This window comes from Muntiacus reevesi, chromosome 18 (assembly GCF_963930625.1).
Source record: "Muntiacus reevesi chromosome 18, mMunRee1.1, whole genome shotgun sequence".
NCBI classification, from domain to species: domain Eukaryota; kingdom Metazoa; phylum Chordata; class Mammalia; order Artiodactyla; family Cervidae; genus Muntiacus; species Muntiacus reevesi.
Genome location: NC_089266.1, coordinates 22,916,924 through 22,934,554, shown reverse-complemented (window position 1 = coordinate 22,934,554; position 17,631 = coordinate 22,916,924). Strand labels below are relative to the sequence as shown.

Below are 17,631 nucleotides of genomic sequence, written 5' to 3'. Positions count from 1 at the left end.
CCTCACTTTTCTCAGTCCACTTCCGTTCTTTGCAGCCGCTCCTGACTTCAGTGCCTGGCACCCCTTCTCTCACAGTTAGGGTGACCTTGTGATTATCATCCCTTTTGAAAGCGAAAGGGAGTGCTATTCATATTTATTCTAGAAGACATGAACTGGGACCAGGGGCGGACTTGGGCATGTGTCACCCTGTCCCAGGAAAGGACCCGTCCAGCTGTGGCTTTGTCCTTGTATCACCAGCTTTAGCCTTGACTAATGAAAGTCACTTCACTTCTGTAAAATGGAAATTAAAGTGTACCTATGGGACTTTTGTTTTTAAGGGTGATTATTGTCAAGGCCAAGGGAGATTATATGCAAAGAACTCAACGTGAAGAGCTGAGTCAGGGTTATCACAGTGAGCAGGTGGTTCCTGTATCGGTGGTGGGAAGGGTTCTCCTGTGTTCAGGCTGCCACTGCTATGTCCACCTGGATCAGCTGGCCCTGCTTAGAGTGACTTTTTAAGGAGCAAGATGGATCCCATCAGCCACTTGAGGAAACGAACACACGTCCAGACTTGCTTTCAGCTCTAGGATTTGGCTAGGTTCCTAGAGGTAGTTGGAAGCCTTGGGACCGGACCACATGGGAGCAGATGGTGCCACGGCCTCTTTTTAAGATGAGGAAATTCAGGCCCAGAGCGGATAGGACTCTTCCAAGTTCACATGGACAAGTGAATGGCTCGTGACTCTAGGGGTGAGGTGTGGGAGGGACGTGCAGTCCTCGATGAAGGACTGAGTCTACAACATGATGGGGGATGAGACCCAGACGTGCTTCTTCCTCCAAGAGTCACCCCTTCACTAATACAGACAGAGCCGCATCCTGAAAAGTGTACTGTCAACCAGGATAGTGGGGGCCTGCCCCTCAGCCCACGTCCTGGCTCTTTCAGGGCCTGCGGCAGGCCTCTGTCTGCCTCCACGTGGTCATTAGCTCCTGGGGTCAGGCCTCTTTTCATTACCAGAAAGTAAACACGGGAAGCTAATCTTTCCCACCCCCAGGACAGAAGTCAGAAGGGCAGCTGCCTTGAGAGCCTAGAGGCGCCTCCTTGTCCCCACTCCCCCCCTACTCCTTGCCAGAGGAGGGGGGCTCACTGAGTGGGCTTGAGAGAGACTCTCACCTTTTGCCCTCGTCTTAGGGATCTGAGAGCAGGATACTGGCCCTTGACCTTCAACCCTGGGTGTTCTACTTCATGGGAATTTGGGGATCCGATGGGTTTTCAGCCTGACCAGGGCCAGCTGTCTCCCCTTCAGGAACTGGCTCAGTTTATTTTGCTCTTTGGGTGTGGGTCCTTGCTTGGGCCTGAAGGAAAGGGGCGAGAGGAGGAGGGGGGCTCATCCTGACCCAAACCCCTAAGTGAGGCACTCCCTGCCTCCCCACCGGCCCATCCCAAGCTGTGCTGCTGCCCCACCTGTTCTCCCAGCCCGGGCTGCAGTAAGTCACCATCATTCAACAGCGGAAGAGCAGCAGGGAGATGCGGGTGGGCCCAGTCGACCACCCCTGCAGACCTACAGCCTGGCTGCTCCTGGCTGAGTTTTAGCTCTTGCCCTCCTTATAAAGCGGATGCGAGAAAGCAGCAAAGAAAGTGAGAAGGGGTGGACCACGGGAGCACCTGGGCTCGGACAGCTGGGTCAGGCAGGTTCCTGAGCACAGAATTGCAGGTTCCTTCTGCTCCTGGAGGCAGGGCAGGCTTGCCCCTCCTTACCCTGTCCCCCTCACCCCACCCCCTTTTCCACTGGGAGCAGCGCAGGGCAGGATCCCAGTGAACCAGAAGTGAGAACCAGCCTCCAGGCCGGTGGTGGTCTGAGGTCTGGAGAGAATTCAGGCCTGGGTCTGCTCAGCACCAGAGCAGTTTTCTGTGTCCCCCTTTCTGCATTTCCTCTGGGGGTGAGTGCTCTTCGTCACTGTCTCACTTCCTCCATCATACCCAGCCCAGCGCTCCCGGAGTGCTAACCATGGACCTTCCACCTCTCCTCGGTTGCTCGCTTCCTTCCCCCTATCCTCTCTGAAAAGTCAGTAGGTCCTCAAGGTGGGGTGTGGGCATGTTGCCACTGGGAATGCAGGCAGAAAATCCTAGAACTCCTGACTCTGGTTCTTTTTCATCCTTTGTTTTATTCATATTTGTGCATTTTACCCAAATGTGTATAGACATCCCATGTGTGTAAAGTGGTACTTGTGTGTAATTTATACAGTAGGTGCAACTTGGGAGGATTGTGCTGAAACAGATATTACCAACAGGAATATTTGGGCAAATGGGGACAGCAGACTTTCTGTAGAGCTCCAGAGAGTAAATGTTTTAGGCTATGTGGGCCGAAGGGCCTGTCAAAGCTACTCAGCTCGGTAGTGAGAGCAGTCAGAGATAATATGGAGATGAATGGGTGTGACTGTTCTAGTAGAACTTTATTTCTGGACACTGAAATTTGAATTTCATAGAAATCTCATGTGTTACCAACCTTATTCCTTTTAACTCTCCCCACAGGCTCCAAATGTTACTAAACGTAGTACCTGTTTTTAGCTCATATGCAGACCATGAGCAAATGGGCTGCAGGCTCATGGACCAGAGTTTGCCAACCTCTGCTCCAGATCACTGGTTCTCAAACTTGAGCCTTCAAGACTCATACTCACCTTGGGGAGCTTTTAGAAGTTCATAAGTCTGTGTGTGCTAAGTCGCTTCAGTCATGTCTGACTCTTTGTGCTATGGATTGTATATCTACCCTATGGACTGTAGGCCTGCCAGGCTCCTCTGTGCATGGGATTTCTCCAGGCAAGAATACTGGAGTGGAAAAAAAAAAAAAAAAGAATACTGGAGTGGGTTGCCATGCCATTCTCCAGGGGATCTTCCCAACCCAGGGATCGAACCCATGTCTCCTGCGTTAGCAGGGGGGGTTCTTTACCGCTAGCGCCACCTGGGGAGCCCCTTAGAAGTGCATATTCCCTCCAAAAGAAAGAATAAAGGTGCACATTCCAAAACCCCAACCCTGATATTGTAGATTCTGTGGAAGGTCCTGGAACCTGGGTTTAGCAGATAATCTGAAGACAATTCTGGGTCCTGGTGGTCCTTGGTGAAGACCTAAGGTGTGTGGCTTCTTCAGGTCTCTCTTTGCCCATTTTTTAACCCGAGGAGAGAAGGAACTCCTCTTCCAGATACTGACATACCGTAGGAGAGGGCTGGGCATTTCTTGTCCTGCAAGCTGGGGTCCTCAGCGGAGTTTTATGAGGTCACACCCACAAGGGGCAGAATCGCCTGCTGGTTAAGAGCACAGACTCTGAAATCTCCGTGAGCATGGGTAACTCATGTTGCTTGTCAGGGCTTTAGTCTCCTCCTTGTCTGTTATATGGGGACTGTACTGTACCCCTGTACAGGTGCTGACATGGTGAAATGAGCCTGTGATGCAGAACGCCTGGCATAGTGCCTGGCACCTAGCAGATGCTCTAAACCAGAGTCACTACTATGGGCCAGGATGGATGCGGGGCAGCTCCAACTCTGCCACGGGGACATAAAACTGACTGCTTACATTTGTCTGGTGCTTTCACTTACATTCATTCCCTTCTGAGGGGAATGGCAACCCACTGTAGTATTCTTGCTGGGAAAATCCCATGGACAGAGGAGCCTGGCAGGCTACAGTCCATGGGGTTGCAAAGAGACACAATTGAGGCACTAATACTTTAGCTTACATGGTCCTTTTACATCCACCATCTCATCGCATCCTCCAGCAACCCCTGAAGGGAGATCCTGATGCTCACCTCTGTAAGGTGGAAACTCGACTTGGCGAGGTTAAGTGCTTGCTTGAGGGCAGGTCCGCGGCACACCCCTGATGAGAACCTGGCTCTCTTGGCCTGGAGTCCTGCAGGAGTCTTTCCCATCCCAGGATCTTGAGTGGCAATGGAAAAGGGGAGCTTTGGTTGGCTTGCTGTGGGTCCTTCAGCCAGTGCTTTCTGTCCTTGCAGATAAAATACCACGAGGAGTTTGAGAAGAGTCGCATGGGACCCAGTGGGGGTGAGGGTCTGGAGCCTGAGCGCCGAGATCCCCAGGAGAGCAGCTACCGGCGGACCCAGGAGCAGCAGCCTCACCACATCCCCGCCAGCGCCCCAGGTGAGTGGGAGGGCTGTGGGGACCGAGGACATGAGGCACGGTGGGGAGGAGGTGAGAGGGAAGCCTCGAGTACACACACACACACACACACACATACACACACCCCACCCCCCCAGGTCCCATCCCTACCCAGAACATGCACACACACACACACACACACACACACACACACACACACACACACACCCCACCCCCCCAGGTCCCATCCCTACCCAGGACATGAACACACACACACACACACACACACACAGAGGACATGAACACACACACACACACACACACACACACACACACACACACACACACCCCACCCCCCCAGGTCCCATCCCTAGCCAGGACATGAACACACACACACACACACAGGACATGAACACACACACATACACACACACAGGACATGAACACACACACATACACACACACAGGACATGAACACACACACACACACACACACACACAGGACATGAACACACACACACACACACACACACACACACACAGGACATGAACACACACACACACACACACAGGACATGAACACACACACACACACACACAGGACATGAACACACACACACACACACAGGGCATGAACACACACACATACACACACACAGGACATGAACACACACACACACCCAGGTCCCATCCCTACCCAGGGCATGAACACCAGGGGCAGGGCTGTGCTGGCCCCGCTGTGATGGGGAGGATGCAGCTGGGACGTGTCAGCAGCATATGTGCAGACAGACAGAAGCCCTTGAGAAGTGGGGGTTGAGAAGCTTGTGGGGTTGGAAGTACATGACATGGTCTCATGGAGGAAGGGAGGGGGCTCGGGGCGGGTCTGGGTTTGGCAGGACAGGTCCTGAGCCGGTCTCCCGCTGGCTTCCAGTGTATCAGCAGCCCCAGCAGCAGCCGGCAGCCCAGTCCTACGGCGGCTACAAGGAGCCTGCAGCCCCGGCGTCCATACAGCGCAGCGCCCCAGGCGGGGGCGGGGTGAGTGGCCGGGGCGGAGGGACGTGTGGGAGGTGGGGTGAGCCTAGGGAAGGCTTCCTGGACGTCCCTTTAGAAAAGACCCTTCTTGGACACCCTTTTTTTGTTTTGTTTTGCTGTGTTGGACAGCCTTTAGAAAAGAAAACTCAGGCGGGACAATTCTCAGAGAAATAAAGTAGCCTGAGATAAGAGACCTGCTGGGGCCTCAGGCTCCAGATGCACAAGTGAGGGGAGGAACTGTCGGTGCTGTCTGGAGTGTCTGGGTGTCAGTGCTGGGTGGGTCTGAGAGGTCATCTGGAGGCTAGGGTTCCAGATAGACCAGCAAGTGCTTCAAATACTTACTGAGCGTGTTCTGGACAGAAGGGATTTGTTCTGAGTAAAAGTTCACCTTCCTGCCCTCTTCGGGAACTTACATTCCAGTCAGGGAGACAAACATGAATAGATAAGTAGGTGTGTGGCAAAAGGTCATAGATAAGCCGTGAAGAAAAAGACAGCGGGGTGAGAAGGGGAGGGGGCAGCAAAGGGCTCAGTAAAGGAATGAGTGGTGAACAGCAAGTGCCGAGGCCCTGAGGCAGGAGAGTTCTAGGAGAGTTCAGAGATCTGCAGGAATGCCAAGGTGAGGAGAGGGACAGGTCTGATCACACAAGGATTTGTAGGCTTCCGGCTTCCTTGGTGGCTCAGACGGTAAAGAATCTGCCCGCGATGCAGGAGACCCAGGTTCAATCCCTGGGTTGGAAAGATCCCCTGGAAGGGAATGGCTACCCATTCCAGTATTTTTGCCTGGAGAATTCCATGAACAGAGGAGCCTGGCATGCTACAGTCCATGAGGTCGCAAAGAGTCAGACATGACTGAGCGACTAACACTTTGCCTTTCAGGCTGCCGGGAGGCCATCGTGACTGGCAAGCTGTGCAGAGTAAGGGCTTTGACTTGTGTTTTAAAAGCTGGCTTCAGCAACTGTGTTGAGAAGCAGCAATAAAAAGTTGAGGGTGGAAGCAGGGAGATGAGTTGGGTGGCTGTTACAGAATGCAGGCGTAGATGGTGGTGACTTGGCCCAAGAGATTAAAGGCACAGTTGGTGATAAGGACTGAGGTCACTTCAGTCATTCTATCAGGGTTGTGACCTTTTTTTTTTTTTTTTTGGTGGTTTCTAATATTTTTCTGGTTATAAAAGTAGTACATGAAGAGCACTGGATTGGGAGAGGTTATGAATCAATCCTGCAGGAATTAGATAGGTTACTTTCTCAGAACCTGTGTTTCCTCATCTGGAAAGCAGGATAAGAAGCCTGGAGGGTTGTGATCTCTTATTCCATAGTCTTTAGGGCTGATGAAGCTGGTTTCTGCTGCACGGTGGGGGTTGGGGGGAATTTGAAGTTTTGTGCTAAATAGGATAGGGGGCCTCTGAAGGTTTTAAAGCCAGGAAGTAACTTCATCAGGTTTGCATTTTGGAAAGTTCCTCCTGAGATCACAATAGATGAACAGTGGGAAGAGGCAGACCAGGGGAATGGAAACAGAAAGTCTGAACAGGGTCTTCGAGGTGGGTGGGTTGGTAGAGCAGATTCTGATTTCTGATGGATTCATCCAGCCTTGGACCCAAACGGATCCCAGAACCTGGCCTGGGGGACCCTAAAGGCTAAGCTGATTCCCAGAGACAAGTCAGTGTCAAGGGCAGTGATGGTCAGAGGACGTTATAATCTTGCCTGCTTCCAAGATCACAGTTGGATTTCATGTGTTTTTACTGGACATTTCCTAGAGCTGGGGTTTAAACATGAGACTTTGGCTGAGGTTGGAAGGTGGGACCGGACAGGTACTTCTTGTATCACCTGGAGTTTCTTCTCCCAGGAGTTGGTCTTTATCCTGAACTTAAGAACCAGATTCATCAAGAGCTTCAAAAAAAAAAAAACAAGGAAGACTGGTGTTTATAGTAATATAGATAGTAGCACGCAGGGCAAGTCATAATTTTAAACTCAACCCAGCATGGTGTCCACTGGACAGTACTGTATTCCTGTTCCGAGAGACGGGGTGGAGGTATTGTAACCGCCGTCCCTGTTTGTGTCTGGCCCTTAGGAGGTGCCAGATACAGTGTTAATAAGGTGATCACTCTCAGAAAGTGTGACACAGAGGTGAGAAGACTTGAGGCAGAGCCCAGCCCGTCCTTGTCTCCCAGCTCCTGGTGCCCTCTGCTCTGGGGGCCCAGAGAGGTAGGCACCCTGACTGACCACGCCCCCACCCCTGCAGAAGCGGTACCGTGCTGTGTACGACTACAGTGCTGCCGACGAGGACGAGGTCTCCTTCCAAGATGGGGACACCATCGTCAACGTGCAGCAGATCGACGACGGCTGGATGTACGGGACCGTGGAGCGCACCGGTGACACGGGGATGCTGCCAGCCAACTACGTGGAGGCCATCTGAGCCCGCCGGGCACCGCCCGCCCCATCCGTCTTCAGTGCATTCCACAGCATCGCGTCTGTCCTGGGCGTGACCTGTCCACCCTTCGGTGTCTCTGTTTTTTAAATTCTGCAGCAGCTTGTTTATCCTCCCCCTCTTCCAGCTTCTTTTGCCAACCGAAGCCTTGTTCTGCCACTTTCGCGGCTCCCCTTCTGGCAGGTTTTTCCCTTGACCAACTTCTTGGTTTTCTCTCTGGATGGAACACGTGTGAACCGCTCTGTGGGGGGCCAAGGCCTGTGGGGATGGTCTGGGTGGGCGACCCATTGGCTCCCAGGCCTCTGCCTTCTCTCTTTTCTGCCCCCTCAGCCCCTCCTACCCACCTCCTCATACATCCAAACATTCCAGGACTGGGGTGAGCCCCAGACCCCCAGGACTCCCAGAGGAGGGGCTCCACACATTCCCAGGAGTGGGACCCTGCTGCCCGTGCCCTGGGATGGGGGTGGGGGTGGGGAGGGTGCTGCTGTTGTGCCAGTGAGATGGGCTCTGCCTCTGCGTCTCAGAGATGGGGCTGCCGGCCCTCCAAGAGGTCCCCTCACCACCCTCTTCCCGCTCAAGGTTGACAGAGGTGGGTAAAGTTCCTGCTTTGGTATTCATTCATCCTTCCCCACATGGTTCCTTTTCACACTGTGATTTCGCTCTCCTGCTCACCCGGGCCTGGTGTGGGCGAGGAGCTGGAAGCTCGGCTTGGTTCCACATCTCACCTTTCTGCTTTAGGGACAGCTGCAGGAGAGAGGGGAACGGGGTGTTCTCTTCACAGCCCTTTTCTCTCCTTCCCACTGAGTCTTCAGGGTCTCTGGCTTGCCTCCTCCTGAAAGATGGGGCAAGGAAGCCTCGGGCCTCTCACCCGTGCAATCTAGCCCCTGAGACCTGGTTAGACGGGCCACTCCTCCTGGGAAGGCAGCTTGGGGCCTTCCATGGCCTCCCCCCATCCCACACCACCTGATCTGACCCCAGGGGGATTGGACCGTGCAAAGCCACAGCCCGCTCTGCATCTCCATGACTTCCTTGAGGGGGATGGGGTGGGTATCTGCAGGTGTCTGTGACAGGCGAGTGTGCGTGCGAGCGTGAGAGAAGCAGGCAGGGTGCGGACTTTCAGGAGGGTGCACAGAGGGAGGTCTTGAGGGAGAGAAGTTCCTTATGTTTTCTTTGGAATGAGAATCCCTCCTTTCCTTCTATCCCTGGATGGAGGAAGCCCACCACCCCCCTTTCCAAAGTGCAGAAGTGAGGAGGGGGTGTGCAGCTGACGGAGGCTGATGTTGGGGCCTGTAGCGTGCTGGAGGAGTGGGGAGAGGAAAGACTTCATGACTCCAAGCAGATACTTTCCCCCCATCTCTGTGTCCTGGGCTGTAGATATGGAGCCAGGGGACCCTGTGTCACCTACACTGAGCTCTCCCCTCTTCCTGCCCTCCCCCTCCCACCCTGCCCTGCCCCCAGCTGGCCCATTTACCTAAAGTCTCCTTGAAATAAAGGGAGAGAGGGTCCCAGGGCTACAAAACTGGAAGCGCAGACCCGAGTCAAGGAAGGGAAAGATGGTGCTATCTCCAAGTCCCTTCTCTCACTCGTGGGTGGCTGTGACCACCCTTGCCTGATTTTATTCATCTCTGGGCTTTCCTGCCACCCACCATCTGGGTCTCCCCTTCCCATCTTTACCCCAAGGCCACTGACTCAGGCCCTGTGGTTGCCATCTTTGCAGGAGATGGAGGGGCCTGCAGGCGTGTTTAACATCTAGTCCTCACTGCTTGTGAGCTGGCTTGGGAATATTTACCCCCGATCAGAGGTTTGAGCCCCTGCCTGCCTGACCAATCTCTTTCCCTCCTTGGCCACAGCCACCGTGAGGGTGGGTGGAGAGTCTCATATTGGGCAGTGTAGGGGATGAGGGAGGCAGAGAAGGAACGATTTTGGGAGCCATGGGCAGACGCTAGTCCATTCTATTTCCTCTTAATCTCAAAGCACAATGTGGATTCCGGGACCAAAGGTCAGAGAGACTTATCCTGTTGGAGAACCTGTGGTTGGCAGGGAAGTGAGAGGCTGGGAAGGGGGGCTGGAGAGCAAGAAGTAGCCTGTTTTCGCTCAGCTTAATTTTTCTTCCAAAACAAGGCAAGCCAGCCACTGGAATCTTGCTGCCAGCCCTTGGTTCCTCCCATCCTAAAAATAGGGGACGTTTTCTTACACACCCCCAGAGAGAGGAGGAACTATCACACTGGTGCTGAGGGACCTAGGGGCTGCTGAGAGTACTTGTTCCTTTCCAGAATCATCCATCCCTAGCAGAGCACAGAACCTGAGGGCTGGACCGAGTCCCTGGTCTTTTCTTACAGTTCACAGAGGGGTTTTTTTTTTAGCCAATCTAATCCCAGGAAAGAAGATGCAACAAAACTAGAATGTGAATATAACTTTAGTGGACCAATAATAAAATGCAAGAAGCCCAATGGTGAGAAAAGTGAATTCTCTCAATATTGCTTCCTGTTTTCCTCCTCATGTCCCTCCAGGGAAAACTACTTTATTGCTTAATTTCTGCCTTTTCCCCCTCACATATGCACTTTTGGGCCTTTTTTTTTTTTAAATAGCTGGAAAAAAAAATACCACCCCACAAACCTATATTTAAAAAGAAATAGAAATGATCACGTGGAATTTGCTTCTGTCCAAACATTTCATCTGTGTGTGTGTGCGTGCGTGTGTGTGTGTGAAGCCGTCCATTCATCTTTTTATATGGGGTGGTTGTCTTTTCTTGGTCTGTTTTGGTCCCCTCCCTCGTGGGCTTGTGCTTGGGATCAAATCTTTCTGGCCTGTTATGATTCTGAACATTTGACTTGGACCACAAGTGAATCTTTCTCCTGGTGACTCAAATAAAAGTATAATTTTTACCTGCGGACTTGGCTTGCTCTCTCTGGTCTTGAGGTGGTGTGTGTGTGTGTCCTGTCTCCTTGGGGGCATTTTAGACACACTTTTTTTCCCCTTTGACTTTATGAACAGCCCTATGAAAGAAGTAACTGCTTGATATCCACTTACAGATGGGGTTCCCTGAAGCCCAGGAAGGCAGTGGTTTGGTGGGAGTCACACCAGCTAGTGGCAGGGCTGGAGGTCTCAGGACCCCAACATGATGCTCCTGGCCTCCTGCCGTGACCTTGACAGGAACCCTGCACCCACACGCTTTGCCCTCACCTCGCAGTATCTCCCAGGCTCAGTTCTTTGCTCCAGGTGCGTTGGGTCTGAACTTTGACCAGGTCAGGCAGCCTGCCTCCCCTCTTCTGCCCGGTTGGGAAAAGGAGGTGGCAGAGAAGGAATCCAGATCCTTTGTCCGCAGCTCGGGGGCCACCAGTCAGCCTTGTGCTGCGGCCTTGTGGAGTGCGGCGTGAAGGCGTTCTTCACTCTGGGCGCAGAATTCAGGCTTCCCCTGGCTTCAGGATAGCAGCAGGGTGGAGAGGAAAAGGGCTTTCCCCAAAGTGAGAGCCTTTGTGATCAGGAGATGACACGGCTGCTCCGAGCAGCTGAGGCAGCGCTGGGTGGGATAATTACAGATGGTACTGACACCACAGGCGGCCTAATGTGTCCCCAGTAGCAGGCAATGAGTTGGCAAATCTTGCCTCCATTGGCCTGCCCCTGTTTGCTCCAGAGCTGTAGCCCCCTCTCCCCAGGAGGCTTCATTCATTCCCCTTTTTGGGACAGTCTGCTTGGGAGGGAACCAATGCCAAGTCTCCACTCCCAACTCACAGGAAGCTCTTGCCCTGCCTCCCTGTGCGAACCCACGCAAGCAGTTTCTAGACTCCCTTCTAAAGCAGCCTAAGTTCCTGAGGCTTAGCATGATGAAGGGGCTGCTGTTGCCCCCATCCTGTGCCCCTCAAAGGAGCTAGTTAGGGTGGAGGCCAAGGACACTAGGCCTCAGAGGTGTCACAGGGAATTTGCTTTTTTTTTTTTGCTTTTGTTTTTTAATTTAATAGGAAATAAGGCAAAAGGCATAATAAAAACAACAAGGCATAACTACCCACCACCCAACTTAAACTATGAAACATCAATTCTTTCCCCTCAGAAAAAGCCACTTGAAAAATGTGAAAAAGATATATATGTACAACTGAATCACTTTGCTGTACAGCAGAAATTAACACAAAATTGTGAATCAACTCTACTTCTATTTTTAAAAAAAAGTCACCTGAGTTGCCTTTCTAAACACTTAACTGCACAGGGATGGGCCTGACCGAGAGTTCTTTAGTGCCCTCTCTGGGTATAACACTGCAATGAGCTCTGAAGAGGATATAAGAGAGGATAAGGATGTGGGAAATGACCACAAAGAGATAAGGAATGGTTGGAGGAGAGGCCTCTGATGCTCACACTGTCATAGGAAGGATCTGTGCAAAATGCAAGCTGAGAAGCGCAGGTGGACCTGAGAGGGGATTTCAGATTAACAGGGTGGGCCAGTCTGGGGCGACAGAAGAATGTGGATTCCGGAGTGGACAAGCCTAGTTTTGAATTGGTCTCTGGCCTTTCCAGTGAAACATTAGGCAGGTTACTGATCATCTCTGAGCCTCATCTGTAAAAGACTTGCAGGGAGGTTGAACTTACATCACGAGTGCAATATCTGACACAACATAGGAATCCCGTTAAGTCTCAGCTCCATCCCCTTGAGATGCCATCTGAAACACACGTGAGGCCTTTGTCCTTGTACCTCCATAACCTGACTCTACAACGTGCCAATAGCCCACCCAGCCCCCAACCATCATTTTGAGTTCCTTTGCCAAGGATTCATGAGAGGAAAAAGAGAAGAAAAGCACTCAGGAGGTATCATTCTTTGGGCACCTGGATACAGGTCAGATCTCTTCCCTATTTCCATAATATACAGACTCCATTTAGATACAAAGGGTAGGATTGGGTTCCTAGGGAGAAATTGAGCCTCTTCATTTCTGCCTGGTCTAAATCGAGCAGTTCCTTGGTTACCCGCTCCCGAGCTTTCTGATTGGTTGGCGAAGGAGGGGAGCGCGGGGGCGGGTAGCAAGCTGCGGATGGAGCCGCAGTATCCCTTAGTCTCAGGCACTGGAGGGGGGAGGGGGAAAGGCGGGCTAAGCTGTAGAGGGAAAGGGGAGCCATTTCTCTCCACTGGCTGCAGTCTCCGTGCTCACATTTCCTCGGAATCCAGAGGCGTCCTCGGCCAAGGACTCCACAATGCTGGATATTTTCATCCTGATGTTCTTTGCCATCATAGGCCTGGTCATTCTGTCCTACATTATCTATCTGCTTTAGGGACCCGAAGCGGCGGCGTGGAGCCCACAGCTCAGGATGGAAGGATGAAGCTGACTGGCGGAGCATCCTGCTTGCTGACGCACCGGTAGATTTTTGCTTCTGGTCATTATTCCGGGTATTGATTCAAAAACAAAATTGCAAGGGATCTTGTTTTCCAATTTTTTTTTCTCATATGCACTGATGTTGCATTTCCCAGACCACTCTGAAAAGAATAAGAAATGCCAACTTCTTTCTTTGAGACCTAATTTAAAAGAATGATTTTTAAAATGAAAATAAAGCCCACAATCAAAGGATTTTTAGGTAGAATGGGTTGGGAGTGGTGTGCATGGTGGAAGGGACTATTATTTCCCAGTTTTTTCTTCAAGTTAGGTGCTCAAACTCCACTTTGTCCATTTTCTCCTGGTAATTAAAGGTTAAAAACATCTTTATGTCAGTAGAGTGGCTTACAATTATGCTTGCATAATTGCATTAATTAATTAACTAGTAACTCATTCTAACTTGAGGATGAGATAGCAAATGAAATTTACTTGGGAGTGGGATTTGGGGAAGATGTCAATTCTTCCCCAACTGTGGGGTTTGGCGGAGAGAGAAACTCCCAATGTCGGGAGCTGATACCTTTGTATTCCCATCTGAGCCTTGCTTTTTCTGGGTTTCCCACAGCTCCTGGATTCCAGTCCAACAAGAGGCCTCTTATCAACAGAAATCCTGCTGCCCAGCAGACCTCTTCTAAAGCTCTCCGGATATGGTTAACCCCTATCCAGCAAGGGGATTTTTAGAGTTCAGAGGCAGAAGCACTCGGCTGGGACATCAGGAATTCATGGGCATGGCTGGCAACTGCTGCGTGCATTTAAGCTGTAGATGGAGGATGTTGAGAAAGAGCTAAAATGTAGACTCATTAAAGTTACCATGGAGAACTGCTCAAAAATTCATTTGATAGCCTTCCCTTAGGTCTTAATTGCAACTTCATATTAAGCTAAATCATGTTCTTTTCTTGCTCACATGAAGGGTGTTCCCTTGTAAGTCCAAGAGCATGTTGTCTATCTTCATCTATGAAGTAGTCGCTTTATCACTCACTGACTTTAAAGATTGCACAATCTGGGTTTGTGTGGTTTCCAGTGTCTCACTCTGTAGAAGGAACTTGTCATTTGAGTTTTTAAGATTTATCTTCCCCACTCCATGCCCCTTGGGCTCCAGCTTCTCATTTAATGAGAGCAACAGTCCTCATTCTTTCTGCATACCTGAATTATAAATTATTGAAACAAAATGGCTACACTTGTTATTCGGGGAAAACTTCTTTCTTACCCTCAAATAAGTGTGTTTTTTGTTTGTTTCTTTTTTTGTATTGCCAAATGTTCTCTTTCTTAAAAAAAAAAAAAGCAAAAAACTTTCAACATTTCTCTGTCCAAGTAGGGCTGAAGAAACCATATATTTGAGGGTCCAGAGTAGAATTGGGCTCCAAATCTGCAGTATCTATTTCTTTGAAAAGTCTGTCATGATTGTTCTACATTTGATTTTTCTTTCTGGCTTATAAATAAACAAGGAAAGAGATTAGCCTAATAGTTTTATTTATAACATTATCTTTAATTTCCATGTTTTAAAAATTGAGAAAAAAAAAAGAATTGAGGAAGTATAATATACGTCACAACATCTGGCCAAGAAAAAACACTGTTCTAGGAACTTGTCTAAGCAACAAATTATGTGATCTTCAATAAGTCACTTAACCTTTGAAAGTAAGTCACTCAGTGCTTGAACTTTGCAAACCCATGGAGTATACAACCCAGGCCAGAATACTGGAGTGGGTAGCCATTCCCTTCTGCAGGGGATCTTCCCAACCCAGGAATTGAACCCAGGTCTCCCAGATTGCAGGCAGATTCTTTACCAGCTGAGCCATCAGGGAAGCTCACTTAACCTTTGGGCTTCAGATTATTCTGATAAAAGAAATGGTTGGACTGGAAAATTGTTTATGAGCTTTTCCATTTCAAAATTCTATAATTCTAGGATGGAAATTCCATCTTTGAGAATAGAAGTCCCACAAAACAAACTCTTTTATAGTTTACCAGGAGTCTGCTTTTCTGCTCTCCCCAAATGACATTTTATAATGAAAATTCACCTGCAAAACTCTTTTTGGGTACCAACAGCCACATTGTGAGGAGAAAATGAAAATATTTATTTACCCCCAAACATATATCAGCGATAATTTGCCTAAGCTGTTTAAGGAATATTAACAAGTACACTATGAGGTGGTATGTAGCAAAATGAGGTAAGCTGAGAGATATACTAATGGGGAAAGCATGGCTCCGAACATTAATATATTCAGGGATGATCTTCAGTTATCTGGAGTCCTTGATATAACATTTCCCACTAAAATGTTCCTCCAACTCTGGCATAACCTGTGTTTCAAACTAAACTGTGTACTTCAAGTCAAGAGAGCAGCTCTAGGTCCTTTCCTAGGTAAGTAGGGCAAGTGTCAATATTTTGGAGTGGTCCAAGTTACACAGTTAATTATGGTAATGTAGATCTTCATGGTATATATAGAGTCTCTAACCAGGCTCCCTCTTAAGTCTTTTATGAGGTCAAGGCTCTTCAATCTGTATCCATATTGTTTCAGTTGTGTCAGAATCCTTGCAACCCTATGGGTGTAACCTGCCAGACTCCTCTGGGGGGATCCTCCAGGCAAGAATACTGGAGTGGGTTGCCATGCCCTTCTCCAGGGGTCTTCCCAACTCAGGGATCAAACCCGTGTCTCTTATGTCTCCTGCATTGGCAGGCAGGTTCTTTACCACTAGGGCCACCTAGGAAGGCCATACAAAGTTGATATGACTAATCAATTCAGTGAAAACAATCAGCCAATTTTAGTTATACACCAGTGATATTGGGCACAATATAAAAACATCATATTTTCAATAACTTGTAAAATATTATGGTTTTAAAAAATAAATAATTACATTTTGGAAGAAATTTTATGACTTTGTGTCCATATCCATGCTACGTCAGTTTATAACTTGAGTTTTCCTGTGCTCATTTCGGTAAAAGTTTTCTAAATTTCACATTTAAATTATTTGTGTATTGTCATCCTAAAATAATAAAACACTGCAAAAATTACTTTTGTAATACAAAGTTTTCTTTAGATCTTATAAATCTGTGCCATAGGGCAATCATGTCCTATAAAAATGGGGTTGAAATTTTACTACATATCAATGTTTCTAAAAACATCTCTAAATAATGCAGATTACTTAAAAAATTGGTATAAAATTGGCATAAAATTAATTGGTTAAAAATCATTATATTAATACTTGCTTTCTTGATTAAAAAATAAGGGGTTTAGGTGTAAAATAATGTATTTTATGTTAGGAGAAAGAGAACATATTTTAGGAAACAGTTAAACAATGGGAAGATATTAATAAATGTTACTAAATTGGAACCACCTAAAACTCATTGGGTATTTTTTATAAGAAATCCAATCCAAACTTTCTGAGTTTGAAACTTGGCATGACATGAATTATTAAATCTCAGAAAATTTGTTTTCTTTTAAAAGGCTTAAAATTAGCATTGTTCAAACTTTAAAATCCCTTAAAAGTATCGCTTTAGGGCTTCCCTGGGGGCTCAGAGGTAAAGAATCTGCCTGCCAGTGCAAGAGACACGGGTTTGATCCCTGGTCCGAGAAGATCCCACATGCCAAGGAGCAACTAGGCTTATGCACCATAACTATTGAGCCTGTGCTCTGGAGCCCAGGAACAACTGCTGAGCGCACGTCCCGCAACCACTGACGCCCTTACACCATAGAGCCCGTGCTCCAACAAAGTGTGGCCCCTCGCTTGCTGCAACTAGAGAAAAAGCCCACTTAGGAACCAAGACCCAGCACGGCCAGAAATAAATAAATGAAATTAAATTTTTAAAAAGCATCATTTTAACTTTACATTATCTTTTAGAAATGAGAATTTCCCTTAATAAAGTACTTAAGCATAAAGTGGGAAAATTGTCTTTGTAAACCGTATGCTATGGCTTTATCACAGACCAAATGTTTAAGCCTAGAATGGCCTTTTCTAAGTTAGCTTTGCTTCCATATATTTTAAGCAAAAATAAAATCAAAGTCATATATAAAGGGAGAGACAGAAAAAAATCATTGACACAATTTCCATTATAAACTAAAAAACAACTGCTAAGGCAGACACATTTTTTAGAAATATTTAAGAACTTCTTTGTTTTAAAAAACACTAAGAGCTTATCATAGGAAATTGCAGGTAATGCACAATAATCACATATTTTGTTGTTTGAAACTAGTATTGAACTATGACAGCTACAATTGTAGTATTTTAGCAGTAATTGGAATATCAATTGCTTGGGAGTGAATTAAACAGCAAATAGTATAGAATACTGTTCTGCTTATAGACTAATTATTCAATTTAAGAGTTTTGCTAGTAAATGAATTTATACACTAAAATATTAAGCATAAAACACATAAATAAGTATATAATACATAGCTAATTGAAGCATTATTTTGTATTAAGACGTTTAGTTTTTTGATCATGGTAGAGCTATAATTAATAGCTTAAATAAAAATAAGTTCTTCCACATGAAATAATTTAAAGGAATTACAAAACAAATATTTTATAATAACTATAAATGGAGTATAATCTTTAAAATTTGTGAATCATTATATTGTACACCTGTAATTTATATGTTATACATCAACTTAATTTAATTTTTAAAATAGAAAAAAAATTTTTAAGGCATTACATGCTCAGTGGTTTGCATAAAGACAAACTCTGAACAAGTTATGTTTCTAATTGTATTTTATTAACATTAATAAATAACAAATTAAATAAAATTTAGCAAATATGTATCAA

At 47.7% G+C, this 17,631-nt stretch overlaps 1 protein-coding gene across 1 annotated transcript in view; it reads left to right on the top strand.

Moving 5' to 3' along the window:
• Positions 1-10,424, top strand: part of LASP1 (LIM and SH3 protein 1) — a 40,227-nt gene extending 29,803 nt beyond the window's left edge. The window contains exons 5-7 of the mRNA XM_065908780.1: positions 3,976-4,120; positions 5,010-5,113; positions 7,346-10,424. Coding sequence (XP_065764852.1) covers positions 3,976-4,120; positions 5,010-5,113; positions 7,346-7,519 — 423 coding nt within the window. The 3' untranslated portion in view covers positions 7,520-10,424. The remainder of the gene's footprint in view (positions 1-3,975; positions 4,121-5,009; positions 5,114-7,345) is intronic.
• Positions 10,425-17,631: the final 7,207 nt, after the last annotated feature.